Genomic DNA, 14344 nt, shown 5'->3' on the forward strand with positions numbered 1-14344 from the left:
TTTTGTTTTTGACGAATTTGGATTCCGATTAAGAAAAAAGTAATTTCATTGCGGTTGTGAGAAAGAAAGTGTTATTCACACACACATTTCTACCTCTTACCCTCTTCAATTCATTCGATCTTACGATTGAAAATAGAGATGAGTGAGAACTAAAAATGATTGTGTGTGAGTGGCACTGCCCTTGCGGGATCCGTGAAGGGGTAAACAGCCAGTTTAAGACTTACCGCTTCCAAAAGGCAGCGAAGTCCGGCTTTCCAAAGTGCAACAGAAACGAAACCACTTTGCGAAACAAAAATTATGGATGTTGAAGTTAATACTGTCTTACGTATCCATGTCACAAAATAACAAACACGTAAGTCGCTATGTCGCCAAAAGCACTTACCAACATAATTACAAATGACATGAGTGTTTACTTGGCTTGGCTCGAATGGGTATTGAAATTGGACCTGGATTATCTGCCCTTCCCATTCCACACATTTTCTATTCCCTCTTATTTATGTGGTCACGGTTAAGCCACGTCAACATTTTATATTGATTTTTTTATAGAAATAATTAGACAAAAAACAATGGAAATATAAAATGTTGACATGACTTAAGCGTGACCACATAAATAGGAGGGGATGGGAAGGGTATAAGATGAGGAGGGTTGACAATCTAGATCCATTGAAATTATTTTGACTTTTCTTTTTTCATGTGTGCGCAAAATATGAGTATTGGGTTTGTTTTGATTTTTGGCTTACATTGTGTTTTCTAAAATATGCGGAATAAAAAAAAAATATTGATAAGTAAAACCATCGTGAACTGCATCCTTTAGGGAGAAGGTGATTCTAATAATCATAGATATATTTAATCGGCATACATATAACACATTTAAATTCACTCATTAATACGAGCACTTGAATTATCTCATTTTGTATTTCCGACTTCCGATGTTTATATGAGTATGGTATTCATCATATTCTACACATTTACATATACATATAAAATAAAACAAATTTGTCTCTAACATTAGCGTTTGAAATCCAAAACTTATTCGGAATTAGATTGATTAAGAGAAAGATTAGATTCGGTTCTCATTCTTTCTAACCTCATCGATTCATAATGAATAACTTTTCTCATTCTAAATAAGCAAACATGTGTTCTCTTCATGTACAAGAATTATATTCATAACTTCACATATTTCAAGTAAGTAAATATATCTAAACGAAATTGGAAATAAGATCTTTACGGAATTTTTCTTTCAGACCATTCATAATAGTTCAGGTGAGTATGATAATTACATATAGAAATCAGACATTCTGAGTTTGATTTTTATATGATACCACACCCATACATTTGATATATTAAACTTACCAGTCTACTAGTATTACGCTCAAATTTTCTTGCTATTGAAGCGGCTTACTCTGTAAGCCTTTAGGCATGGGAAAAATGAGAGTGGGTATGATGAGAAATATGTGCAGTATGACACTATTGCCAAATTATCAATTATTATTATTTTAAATTAAAAAAAAAAAAAAAAAAAAAACGCTTACCTTAAATCCTCATCATCATACACTTCCTCGTTCTCTCAATCTTTCTCTCTCTGTAAGCTTGCCCATTTTTGTGGCGGCTCTTCTTCAAGATTGGATCGGCCTCTCTCTCTCTCTCCCCCCCTCCCCCTTCTTTCTCCCTCGCTTGGAATCGATCTGATTCCGTTACGATACGCCGGAGTTTCAACCGAACAATCGCCATGGTAGTCGGCGCACATCCACAGCCGCAACCACAACAGCAGCAGCAGCAGCAGCTACAACAGAAACCGCCGCAGCAACCGGAGAATTCAGCTGAAGAGGAGGCCTTGAAGAGGAACACGGATTGCGTCTACTTTCTCGCGTCGCCTCTCACATGCAAAAAGGTTTGCCCTTTGTTTTGATTTGAATTTTGTTCTGGGTATTCTCGCCTTCAATTTTAGGGTTTAGGGTTTCGTTTCTGGTAGAATCTTTTTGGGATGGGCCGAAAGTGTGATGTAATTCCGGCTATAAGTTTCAGATTTAAATTTTCATGGAATTTGGATATCAATTGAAGGGGATTGGAATTAGGTTTTCTGGATATGTTCGATGTCAAGAATTTCTTTAGATTAAAGTGTGTTCCTTTAGTTAATTCTGATTTTCCTATACTTACAGAAAATAATAAAAACCCTTGTCTCAGATTTATTTGTACGTCCCAAGGGCTAATTATGTTAAATTGCTGCTAGATTATGTATGTGATAAGTTTCAATGCCAGAATCAATCATGGTTTCGAGGCCTTAGAATCTCGATGAGCATGCTTTTAGGGCTGATTTAATTGATAAGCCTTATTTCGAGCGAAGTTATGTTTGAAAATGGTGCTTGAAGCTCAAAATTAATCCCCTTTTAACAGTTTGGGGCATGTTAAGTATTTTTTGGTAGCCTGCTTGATTGCATTGTCTCTGTTACTTTTGATTCTGAGCTGGGAAAAGTTAGTATGTTACATAATATGGAATATACTTATGTCCCTTTATGTCATAGGGTATGCTGTGTCTTTTTTCACTTTAGTTTTTGGTGTTTATCCTTCGTTACATGGCCTAGTGAATTCCTGAGGTAGTTATTTGAAGTGTCCTTAGGTAAAGCCAAAAAGCATGTTTCCGTACTAATATACCACCAGTATTGGTTTGATTTCCTCCATGCTAACCTCATTGATGCTCCATTGACAGGGAAGTGAATGTGAATATAGGACACAGTGAATATGCTCGTGTCAACCCCAGGGATTGCTGGTACTGGTTGAATGGCAGTTGCTTGAATTTGAAATGCGCGTTTCGGCACCCAGTAAGTCTTTTCTCTCTCTTATTTTTCCAAATTTATTTGTTTCATGTTTAAACCTGTATAAGATGTTCCTTCTTGCCTGTAAACCTTTACTACATTTATCTGACATTGTTTCTTACCATCTATTGTTCCTCTACAGCCTCTTGATGGATTGTTAGGAAGCCCAGCTGCAAATTCTGCTGGACCTTCTTTGCCTCTATCACATCCTGGGGTTACGCCTACAACTGCCTGCAACTCATGCTGCTTATAACCCAAGTAAACAAGCAGTCCCCTGTATTTTCTTCCAAAAGGGGCAATGTTTAAAGGGTGAAAAATGTGCCTTTTCTCACGGACCAAATCCTATGGCTAATAGTAAAGTTCTGCAGGACACCAGCTGCTCCCCACGGTACGGAGCCTTCAGGTCTTAAGAAGGCTTTTGGTGGCCTTCAAAAGTGCACTCAAGAGTTGAAGGTTCCCAAGGCAAGTGTTGCAAAGTCTGTTGGAGTGCCTCCTGAAGCTAAACCTGCTCCAAAAATTCCGACTGCACCAATTAGAAATGGAGTTAGCATTGAGAGGAATGTGCTGTCAACGAAAGCATTGGATGATGAGGCTCTCAGATACAAGGCAACAAGTGTTCCCCCTGTTATCAATGGAGGCTCAACAAGTCAGGCCAATCATTTACCTCAGGTTCATGTTTCAGATTATCATGGTTTTCAAAATGTGAAGGATGTTGATGAGCATTTGAGGGAGTCTTCCCCTGGATTTGATGTTCTTGTAGATGATGAGCTCGGAGATTCTGATTACTACCACGGTGAAGATCGGTTCGGAAGAACAAGAGGTCATGAGGGAAGGAACTTGAATTCTGTGAACGAATATGATTTGGATCGTCCTGTTGATTACACTTCAATGGCTGATGTCGATCGAGAAAGGTTTTGTGACCCACAAAGCTATGACCCTTATGATCGCATGCAAGGGCAATACGCATGGGACCAGCACAGGGCTTCATCTGAGAGACAGTTAGTGGGTCCTGCTCGTCTTGAGAGGAGGGGTTATCGCAAATCTGAGAGTCCGGAGAACATTGATGAGTTAGATCTGCGACATCGTTTATCTAAGCATAGGAGGGTAAACGGTCTGAGATCCATCGTCAGCCATGACTATGCAGTAGATGGTCATGTTGAGGAGCGGAACAACCGTCCTCTTAGGGATTCACAGCAGTTGCCCCCACATGAGGGCTCCCGTAGTAGTCGTCTTCATGGTAGAATAAGGCTTCCAGGCGGGTCTTCTCCAGTCAATGGTAGTGGCTTGCACCAAGAAAGGGAAGTTGACAGAGCTAGGAGTCAAGGCAGATTGTCACCCAGGAGGCCTCAGATATCCTCCCACCAAGGAAGGCTTCGAGACAGAATTAAAGGAAGGGCGGAAGAGGACTACAATAATGAGAGGAGAAATTTTGGTGCTCCTCTTGTTAGGAGAGAGATAATGGATGACCGAGGTGATGACTTTTCTCGTCCAAAGCGTCTTCCAGATCTGAAAGTTGTGAAAGATGCAGAAAATAAGGAGCAATCTTACCTTGGAAAACGGAAAAGTGTGATGGATAATAATAATCTTGCGGTAGGTGATCTTTCATTTGAAGGGCCAAAGCCTCTCAGTGAAATTCTGAAGAGGAAGAGAGAAGCTGAAGCAGCAGCAGCTTCTGGGAGCAGGAAATCTTCTGCCCACGACAAACGAGGCAATAATCAGAGAGAAAGCAGGGAGAGCAATCAAGGCAACTCCCAGACTGTAGTTACAGAGATGAATAACAGTCTGCCCCCTGCAGCGAAGGAAGAGCCCAAGCTTGCAACGGCTGATGCAGTTGGAACTGAAGGTGAAAAAATTGACGTGCCTCCTGGTCAATCTTCAGAAGGACATGAAGTTGGAGTGGTCGAGGCCGAAGAGGGGATGATTTATGAGGAAAATGAAATCGAAGGTGAAGATCCGAGGGAAGGAGAGTATGATTACGAGCAGGGGGATGAGGGTGACTATAATTATGAAGAAGGTGAAAATGCAGAGGGCGAAGAGGAATACCTGGAAGAAGATGAAGACGGGGATGACTTTGCTAAGAAGATCGGTGTCATGTTTTCGTGATTGGGCAAAGGGGAAGGGGGAGGGTAACGGAAAGAGGATCGACGGCTCTTCGACAAATAGCGTGGAAGGACTTTTAAACGTACTGATTAAGTAAACATGGCTGCTCTGGTTTCTTAACAGAAGTAGGGATTAGCAGGCCTTTTTGTCTCTGTTATGTTAATCGAAACAGTTTCGTTGTATTTAAATCTGATTTAATGGGATTTTTTTTTTTTTTTCATTTGTGCTTGAGGCATTTTGCTGTGCTTGTTTGAGTGCATGGCTGCAGCCTGTGTAACAATAGATGGTCTCAATAAGATTTCTCTCTTATTCTCTCATTTACTTTTCCTCCCCCCTTTCCATTTATCTTTCTATTGTTTGTTCCCTTGCATGGGTTGATATGATGCTTACAAATTCATTTTTAGTAAGAATACTCTTTTAGGTTTTAGCATACATGAGTTGGGTCAGTTAGTTAGGAATGATACTTGGATGCCCATTTGGACGGTGGTTGGTTTGATTTTGTCACAATGTTACGGGGTTTTAGTGTATTTGAGTATCATCCGACTATTGATGGTACAACTCATATTGCATACGGTTTTCATATTTTGTGAATCGTCTGTCTTGTGTATCTTCTTTGTATTGAATTTTGAATCTTCTTCGCGTAAAATTATAAACGATTAATAGTAGTTTAGACTAACAATAAAACTAAATTTAAGATGTCAAAGCATAAATGGGGTTTAAATGCTAATTCCGAGATTGTGAGGACTCGGGCTGTTTGTGTAAGCCCTTTGAGCTGATGTTTTTTTTTTTTTTTGTTCAGCGGTTCTGCTTGAGCTTCGGGCTCAATGTAACAAAAAGAAAAAATTAACGAAAAGTCTAAATTTTTTTTAATTTTAATGAAAAATAACAAATAAAGGTATAATGAATAGTATCAAGGAAAAGTAAAGTTATAGTTTTTCGTTAAAAATGAATAGTACCGAAAGTGTTTCGTTAAAATTCTTAAAAAAAAAAAAAAAAAAAAAAAAGTGGTTTAAAGTGGGTTCTATTGAAAGTAGACTAAAAACGGGTCGGGCCTGTCGGGTCAGCCTCTGTACTCGGTAAATTCTCTTGCAGCCAGGCTCATTTGATCAGTTGAGACTTGAGAGTCCATCCCCAAAGCTTCCAACTTCCTCAAAACCCTTAAACCCTAAACAAACATTTTCCAATTTCCTCTTCGTTTTCTTCACCGCACGAGCTATGAGCGCCCATTATTCGTATTCATCTGCAAATCCATGGAGGTCCACTCTCTTCTGTAAAAATGAAGCTCACTGAAGCGGCCGCTCTCGTTTTCTTCTCTCTTTATTTTTCTTCATCTCCTTCTTCTCAGAGATGCTGCTGTTTCTTCGCAATCTCTTCCGAACGGGTTGCAGAGCCTCCTCCTCCTCATCGTATCGAGTAAGCCCTCTGTCTTCGATTCCTCAGTACCCATCTAATTGCCGTTTTATCAATGTATCTTCTTTAACTTCATCATCATCGCATGCTACTTCTCTTATAGCTTGCCCATTTGTTTGGTTCACCGGTTTCTTATGCATTTTTCGCTTCCCGTTTGTCACCAAATCCCAACCCAGTTCGTTCCCCGAAAGTTTAAATACTGATTCTTTGAGTAGAATTGTTCAACACGATTACTGGGATGATCCCAGAATTGTGAACTTGTTTGATTCGGCATTGGCGCCGATATGGGTGTCCAGGTTTTTGGTGGAACTGAAGGGTGATCCCAAGTTGGCGTTGAAATTGTTCAAGTGCGCAAAAACCCGAATTGGGTTTCGCCACACTACTGAGTCTTATTGTATTTTGGTTCACATACTGTTTTTTGCTAAAATGTATTTTGATGCCCATCAAGTTCTTAGAGAGTTGGTCTTGTTGAGCTGGGCATTGCCAGGTTGTGATGTGTTTGATGTGTTGTGGTTGACGAGGAATGTTTGTCGTCTGGGATTTGGAGTGTTCGATGCATTGTTTGGTGTTTTGGTTGAGGTTGGAATGCTTGAGGAAGCAAGTGAGTGCTTCTTGATGATGAAGAAGTTTAGAGTTTTGCCAAAAGTGCGGTCATGTAATGCGCTTTTGCGTAGGTTATCAAAGCCGGGGAATGGCAATTTGTCAAGGAAGTTTTTTAAGGATATGCTTGGGGCTGGGATTAATCCATCAGTTTTCACGTACAATATAATGATTGGTTATATGTGCAAAGAAGGTGATTTGGATACTGCTAGTTCCTTATTTGCACAAATGAAACGGATGGGCCTTACACCTGATGTTGTGACATATAATTCTCTCATTGATGGATATGGGAAGGTTGGACTATTAGATGATTCGGTTCGCATACTTGAAGAAATGAAGGATGCAGATTGTGAACCTGACACAATAACCTTCAATTCTTTGATTAATTGTAGTTGTAAATTTGATAGAATGCCCCAAGCTTTGAATTTTCTCCGTGAGATGAATAATAATGGGCTGAAGCCAAATGTGATAACTTATAGCACTTTAATTGATGCCTTCTGCAAGGAAGGGATGATGCAAGAGGCAGTCAAGATTTTTATGGACATGAAACGAGTTGGTCTTTTACCTAATGAGTTCACCTATACTTCATTGATTGATGCGAATTGTAAAGCTGGGAATTTGAGTGAAGCACTGAAGCTGAAAAGTGAGATGTTACAGGCAGGGATTAGCTGGAACATTGTAACCCATACAGCTCTACTTGACGGGCTATGTGAAGACGGGAGGATGGACGAAGCAGAAGAAGTCTTTAGGGAAGTGCAGAAATCTGGAATAATTCCTAACCAGCAAATATGTACCTGCCCTTCTTCATGGATATATTAAAGCCAAGAGGATAGAAAATGCTATGGAAATTTGGAATGAAATTAAGGGGAAGGGCTTTAAACCAGATTTATTACTCTACGGAACCATTATTTGGGGTCTTTGCTCCCAAAATAAGCTTGAAGAGTCTGAGCTTGTGCTCAAGGAAATGAAGGGTTATGGATTAACTGCAAATCATTTCATTTACACAACACTTATGGATGCTTATTACAAAGCCGGAAAAACCGAGGCGGCGCTTAATCTTATACAAGAAATGCGAGACAATGGTATTGAGCTCACTGTTGTAACATATTGTGCATTAATTGATGGTTTGTGCAAAAAGGGATTGTTCCAAGAGGCAACTAGTCATTTTAGGACGATGCCTGACCTTGGTTTGCAACCCAATGTAGCAGTTTTTACAGCCTTAATTGATGGTCTTTGTAAAAATAATTGCATTGAAGCAGCTAAGGAGCTCTTTAACGAAATGGTAGATAAGGGTTTGATTCCGGATAAAGCTGCTTACACCACTCTAATGGATGGAAACTTAAAGCATGGAAATCTTGAAGAAGCTTTGAGCATTCAAAAGAGGATGAGAGAAATCGGTATGGAACTTGATCTGTATGCATATACTTCCTTGATTTGGGGGCTTTCTGAGTTTGGCCAGGTGAAACAAGCAAAAATGTTGCTTGATGAGATGATTGGGAAAGGTATCCTTCCTGACGAGATTCTCTGCATTAGTCTGCTAAGAAAGTACTATAAGCTAGGGAATCTGGATGAAGCCATTGAGTTGCAGATTGAAATGGTAAACAGGGGTCTAATATCTGGAACTCGTGATCACGTGATTCCTAATGCAGGAACTTGAGACGATGGGGTAATTGGTTATCCACCCTTGGTTGGCTGGTATGTGTTGAGTATCTCAATTAGAATCAAGGAATGGTTTGCCTTCTTCTAATTGGAAGTATTTGAACACAAGGACTGGGAACTGGTGTCTGCACGGACGGGTGAAATATGACAGTTATCTGTTGAATGTTGAGGCATAATATAAGATTCTCTTTGGTCCGAGGAGGAAAAATCTTCGATGCTCAAAATCTTTAATCTTTTCCCAGGGTGAGGTTTATTATTATTTTTTTCTTCCCTCTGTAGCCTTTATGAAATAAGTTAGCAAATACTTTTGAATGTTGAGATAGTTTTATAAACTACTTCTCGAATTCATAATTTTTTCTTACATTTCCTTCTCAACTTGTCCAGCTGCGGTATCCTGAAACTGTGATTGTTGGATAACATGTTGGAGCTGGAATAGCTTAATTGGAAGGCATTGTTATGTAATCCAGTTTCACTCGAAAAATATGCAGAACAAGGAGAGATGATTGACCAGACTCAGTTAAATTCGATGAAGCTAATGCTTGACTAGCAAGGTGCAAATTTCACTCGACATCTTATAGCCTAGATGGCCATGTCCTCAAGTAGCTCTATCTCTTTGCAATCCTTTGCCTCTACTTTAGTCCATTATTTATGTTGTGCTTTGGAAGATGGCTTTGGCTGGCTATATCGGGCTATTATCATATTGTATTTTGTTATTATTTTTATTAATCTAGGTTAAAAATGGCAGGACGAGAGGCGCAGCAGCAGCAGCAACAACGATGGCAGTGGTCATGGGGGCAAATATACCAGCAGAATCAGCTATCACAATGTGGGGGAATGTGGTCGGCTGTGGCGACTGCCATGGTAGTGGGATAAGTTTGATGATGGAGACAACAATGGTGGCGATGGCAGCACCAGAGGTGTTGGAAGTAAGGTAGTGTGAACACTTTGGAGGGTAGTGTTCAGTGTTCACGGAGGTTGTGGTGGCATATCATCTTGTAGGAATTTGCTACTTTTCCAATAAATCAAACAGATTTATCTTTCACTACTAATAAATCATTACTTTCAAGTCTTAAATACCTTGAAAGTGCTTGTTTAGAAAACGCTTTTATTACCGAAAATTATTTTGAGTTTCCGCTAAACGTAGACGGAAGCCCTTTTGTTGCTAGAAACGCATTTTTAGGCATTCTAAAAGCAGGCCCACACAACTCTTGCCCTGCGTGCCTGTTGAAGAATGAGCGGGCGACTCATAGGCATTTGCTTGGTTAAGGGAACCCACCAGAATCGTAGCGAAGACGAGTCTTAATAAGAAAATTGTCACGCTTATGGACTTGAACTAGGTGATCTATCCAACCAGTATGAAGCTTGGGTGAAACCAAATGGAGATCCAAACCAACTGATGTTGAAGAATCAACAGATGAGTTGTGGTTAGAGGTGAAATGACACTTAACTCAGAGCTAATTGGTTCTTCCCGAAATACGTTGAGGCATAGTAGTTAACTAGACATCTAGGGTTAAGCACTGTTTCAGATGGGCCGCGAGAGTGGTACCAAATCAAGGCAAACTTTAAATACTAGATATGACCTCAAAATAACATAGGTCAAGGTTGGGCGTAGATCTCACATGAATCTCCCTATCTATCATTTTGAGTAGAAGTTTGGTTTCAAACTCCGGTTTGAATAGGAGAAGTATGCCAAATCCCTGATGACCAAACTGAACTATCCATGTGGTTGAGAGCCGTCAACCCAGGCACAATGATGCAATTATCAGGCGCGCTCTGATAGCCCTCCCAAAAGTGAGGGAAACCCTATCCCTATCTTTCATTTTTTTACTCCCCAACGTCACCACATGGAGGGACATATGACGTAAAAAAGGGGATCTCATAAACTTGTTCTGGTCTAGGATTATAAGCTCATGAGCTTAGTCTTCACTGTTGAGAAACGAAAGAAAGACTTCCATCCCTAAGTTTAACTAAGATGTAGCTTGCTTCATTTTGTGATGTGAAAATGAGGTGATCTAGTCGCACCTTCCATTACGACTTTACTCCAGTAACTAGCCCCGCCTTCGGACATGGATATCTCCCATAATGTGACATGGCGATGTTCACAAGGCTTGGGAACGAATTCAGTGTTGTGTGATTGATTGACAGTTACTAGCGATTCTGGCTTCATGTAGGCGTGTTGCATACTACAATCCAAACTGAAGATGGGTTTTTGGAGTTAGCTCACCTAGCGGGATTGTGACCCTTTGTCGCTGACTATTATAGCACGTGTGTCGCTCAACGCATAAGGGGCATGATTACTTGACATGCTTATTTTGCATTAGTAACACATCACATAATTTGTGTATATTTAAAAAGTTAATCTACCTAGCAGTATTTAAAAATTAAATCAAGCTTGGGCTTAATTTAAAGGAAAACCACCACCTCCTCCACCTCTTCCACAAGAAGTGATATAAGAAGACCGAAAAGCCAAGAGCCGTGTACCTGGCTTGGAAGCTGGTGCGGAGATCGGAGTGAGGTTCGGAAACCGCTTTTGGGGAGGTACGGTCTCAGCCTTGGATTTCTCGTTTCTCAGTCGTCTGTATAGCCGTTAAATTTAATTAGCCTTCGAACAGCACACCACTAATCCGCTAATGAACTTCACTAATCACTAATTAAACACCACCACCACCTTCTTCCCTAATTAGCACAATGTCTTCCTCCTCCTCCCACTCTCTGCTTTGCAGTTCGCAATTCGATATTTATTGTCCAGAATCGACGGCGATGATGAATTCGGACGGCTGTCATCAGCTTTGGTTTTTGAACTGAAATTTGAAGAAATGGGGAGTAGGGTTCAGCAGCACTACGCCATGAGATCGCCGCCCGCCAATTCCTATATTGGCAACGCTCTTCACGACCTCAACACCGCCGACGCTGCTCGCCCCGCCGCAGAGATCGACTCCATCGATGGTGATTCCGTCGCTGAAGATACCCACCTCCGCGAGGACGACGGCTCCGGCGCCGTTGTCGACGGCTGTATGCACGAAGCGTATACCAATTCTTTGCCTCTTCACTCGGTTCGCCTTGGAGTTGAAGACGATCGCTCCGCCAGCAGTGGCGGCGGCTCTTCCACTTCCAGGGCTCCCTACTGTCTCTTGTCACTTCAAGGTAACAACTTTTACACAATTTCTTCCCTTTTTTTTTTTTTGTAGTTGTGATCCTAAGTTTGGATTTTGAATCGAACCCGTTTGGATTTGGATTGGATTCAGATGTTTCGCCCATCGAATCGGCTAGGGCACGGTTTCTGCAACTGATTGTGGATCATTTTATTAGTGAACATGTGGTTGAAGTGCCTAATTCTGAGGCTGCTTCTTCTGCTGAGTACAATGGTGCTCTGTCTCACTCTGGGCAAGAAAAACTAAACAAGAGGAAGCCTGGAGAGGTGCGGTATGAAGGCAACCCCAGGCTGGCTTTGCCATTGATGTATGTGGCAAATATGTACCAAACTTTGGTTAACGATGCGAATATTAGGCTTTCAAGCTTGAGTGGATTTCGAGAGAAGACAATTGGGGTTGCGCTTGAAGCATCTGGTGGGTTGTACAGATGCTTGGCGAAGAAGTTTCCCAAAAAAGGTATTCAGTTTCTCTGCACTCACTAACATTTATGCTGATTGCTGAATCCAATTTACCTGATGAATCTTATCGTTTTTTCGTGATATTATCTGATTTGCCTGTATCGTTCTGAAGGATCGCGTACATTTAGAAGAAGAGAGTTGGCCACATCCGTTGAAACGAGGACGAGATTTCCAGAGTTGGTCATACAAGAAGAGAAGCGAGTTCGTTTTGTGGTAGTCAATGGTTTGGATATTGTTGAAAAGCCTACTAGGATGCCTACTGATGATGCTGAGTGGTAAGTTAGTGTGATATGTTTTATGATCCTTCCATTTCTGAAGACTTGATCAATGCTTTCCATTGCGCAATAAATGCTCTTTGGGCAGTGTTAGCTTACCACACTCCATATTAAGAGTGCCTAAATCTTTTCCTTTCATCATTTTCGTGCTCTTTGCTACAGGTTCAAACGGTTGACTGGTCGGGATGAAGTAGCAGTCTATGCTCGAGACTTTAAGTTCTACTCTCCAAGACACAAGTATAGACGTGTTGCATCAAACTCCTCGCCTAATAGTATCGCCAGTTTACCTGTAAGCTTGATGTGGTTTATTTTACAATACTTGGTTCATTTCATTAACTTTTACAATGAATTTAAGGTCAGATCAACCGTGAAGAATGCAGCTCAGTAAAGAACGTTCTGAAACTGTGGTTGGCTGTTAACTTGTAATGACATAGGTCTTTCTCCACGTGGTCATGTTTGAGTTCATCCAAAAATTACGATTGCATGATAAGGAAATTTAAATTTTGTGCTACTTATAGAAGGAAATTTACTGTGGACTTATCGATTCATCCTCTTAATTATTCTTTTCAGACATTTCCTGGCACTGATAATTCTTCCATGTTGGCTGCTGCTCAGGGATTCCGCTCCACAAGTGAAGTATGAGTTATTTTTAGGCTTAATGATTAGTGCAAGAATGTTTTTGTTTGATTGTATTGTCAATATATTGAGAAGAGCATCGTCAGCCTATGTCAAGATTGTTTTTGGCACTCCGTGTGTTGCTGTACATGCAAAACATTTGTCCATCCGAGAACGGAGATTTATCCTTTTCCTTTTGGCAGCCACAGAATCAGCAAACGACTCCTTCGTGTAAGCATCATATGCAACCCTTGTCGCACCAGCCTCAGTTTCAGCCTGTTTACCAGACTCATCACCAATCCATCAACCAAAGTCCGCATGCTGTTCATTATTCTCAAAACCATCAATGCGGTGCTACCTCGCACCTGCCTGAAATCGCTCATGCTCACCATTCCCCAACCATGTCGCAACACATGGTTTGCTTACAACCCCTCACTGGAGGCCACGTAGGGGGACGTTTGCATGTGTTGGTGAGTTCTATTTTGCATGCTGTGTTTTTAGTTCACCTTCATCTCTTGATGTTTTCGCTATGTTTAGAATGAAGTTTGTCTAATCTGATGAAGCATATATTGACGAACCACATCAGAAATGTTCCTTACTGATCATATTTTATTCCAGCCATCCAGTCCTGCCAAGTTTTGCGATGAATGTGGGGCGCCGTACTTGAGAGAAACCTCCAAGTTCTGCTCTGAATGCGGCGTTAAGAGGTTGGGAGTATAATACGGTCTCTAGACGCTCTACAAACCAGCCATGTAACATTTGTTCTCTATTTTGCTGTAAATATATTTAGCATTGCAATTATGTAGTACTCAAAGAAGATCGATTTCATGCCTACATTGCTCAAAGTACACCATGATAACGTAATTTACTTCCTTAACTTTGGCAACGACATGTTCTTCTCGGTTTCCTTCTTCTTTACGTTGGCCGTCCGCCATCTCAAAAGCAAGCATGCCAGCCTCCGTGCAAACGGCCTGCGCCATGGAAAAATAAATGACCATAAAGATGCGACTTATTCATATGCATCGAGTTTTATTAATTTCGAGTTCGATCCATTCAAAACAAATATGTATCCTCCCTCGCTTCAAGGAGAAACCTTTTGATTCTAACTGAAAATGGATGGTGGGTTAATTTGATTTTGCGGTTGTGCTCTAAGAAAAATCTCAAATTGTCTACGGATTTATATAATAAAATCAAGTCACTCATAGTTCTTAATAAATATGACTCAGAATGAATCAGAAGTTCAGTTCAGTGATCTGGATTTT

At 40.7% G+C, this 14344-nt stretch overlaps 3 protein-coding genes across 4 annotated transcripts; all 3 read left to right on the forward strand.

Moving 5' to 3' along the window:
• The first annotated feature begins 1411 nt into the window (after positions 1–1411).
• Positions 1412–5230, forward strand: LOC103943160 (zinc finger CCCH domain-containing protein 17). Its single transcript, XM_009353377.3, is given in 6 exon segments — positions 1412–1891; positions 2708–2728; positions 2730–2819; positions 2956–3033; positions 3035–3199; positions 3201–5230. Coding segments are annotated over 6 exon segments (2232 nt in total). The 5' UTR covers positions 1412–1729; the 3' UTR covers positions 4917–5230.
• A 781-nt stretch (positions 5231–6011) lies between these two features.
• On the forward strand, positions 6012–9655 carry LOC125471885 (putative pentatricopeptide repeat-containing protein At2g02150). The gene is given in 4 exon segments (XM_048572809.1): positions 6012–7702; positions 7704–8825; positions 8967–9133; positions 9328–9655. Coding segments are annotated over 2 exon segments (2319 nt in total). The 5' UTR covers positions 6012–6260; the 3' UTR covers positions 8581–8825; positions 8967–9133; positions 9328–9655.
• A 1306-nt stretch (positions 9656–10961) lies between these two features.
• Positions 10962–14216, forward strand: LOC125472004 (uncharacterized protein At2g02148). Of its 2 annotated transcripts, XM_048573028.1 has the most exons (9): positions 10962–11120; positions 11306–11726; positions 11828–12190; positions 12305–12467; positions 12630–12756; positions 13038–13103; positions 13286–13552; positions 13701–13834; positions 13969–14216. In XM_048573028.1, exons 2-8 carry the CDS (start codon positions 11399–11401, stop codon positions 13800–13802), a joined length of 1416 nt encoding a protein of 471 aa, XP_048428985.1. In that variant the 5' UTR covers positions 10962–11120; positions 11306–11398; the 3' UTR covers positions 13803–13834; positions 13969–14216. The 2 variants fall into 2 exon arrangements, with proteins under 2 accessions (XP_048428985.1, XP_048428984.1); XM_048573027.1 differs by lacking the exon at positions 13969–14216 and having other exon boundaries at positions 13701–13959.
• Positions 14217–14344: the final 128 nt, after the last annotated feature.

Source organism: the organism of the source record quoted next, unplaced genomic scaffold (assembly GCF_019419815.1).
Source record: "Pyrus x bretschneideri cultivar Hongxiangsu unplaced genomic scaffold, Pyrus_bretschneideri_v1 Contig63, whole genome shotgun sequence".
In the NCBI taxonomy this organism is placed as follows: Eukaryota; Viridiplantae; Streptophyta; class Magnoliopsida; order Rosales; family Rosaceae; genus Pyrus; species Pyrus x bretschneideri.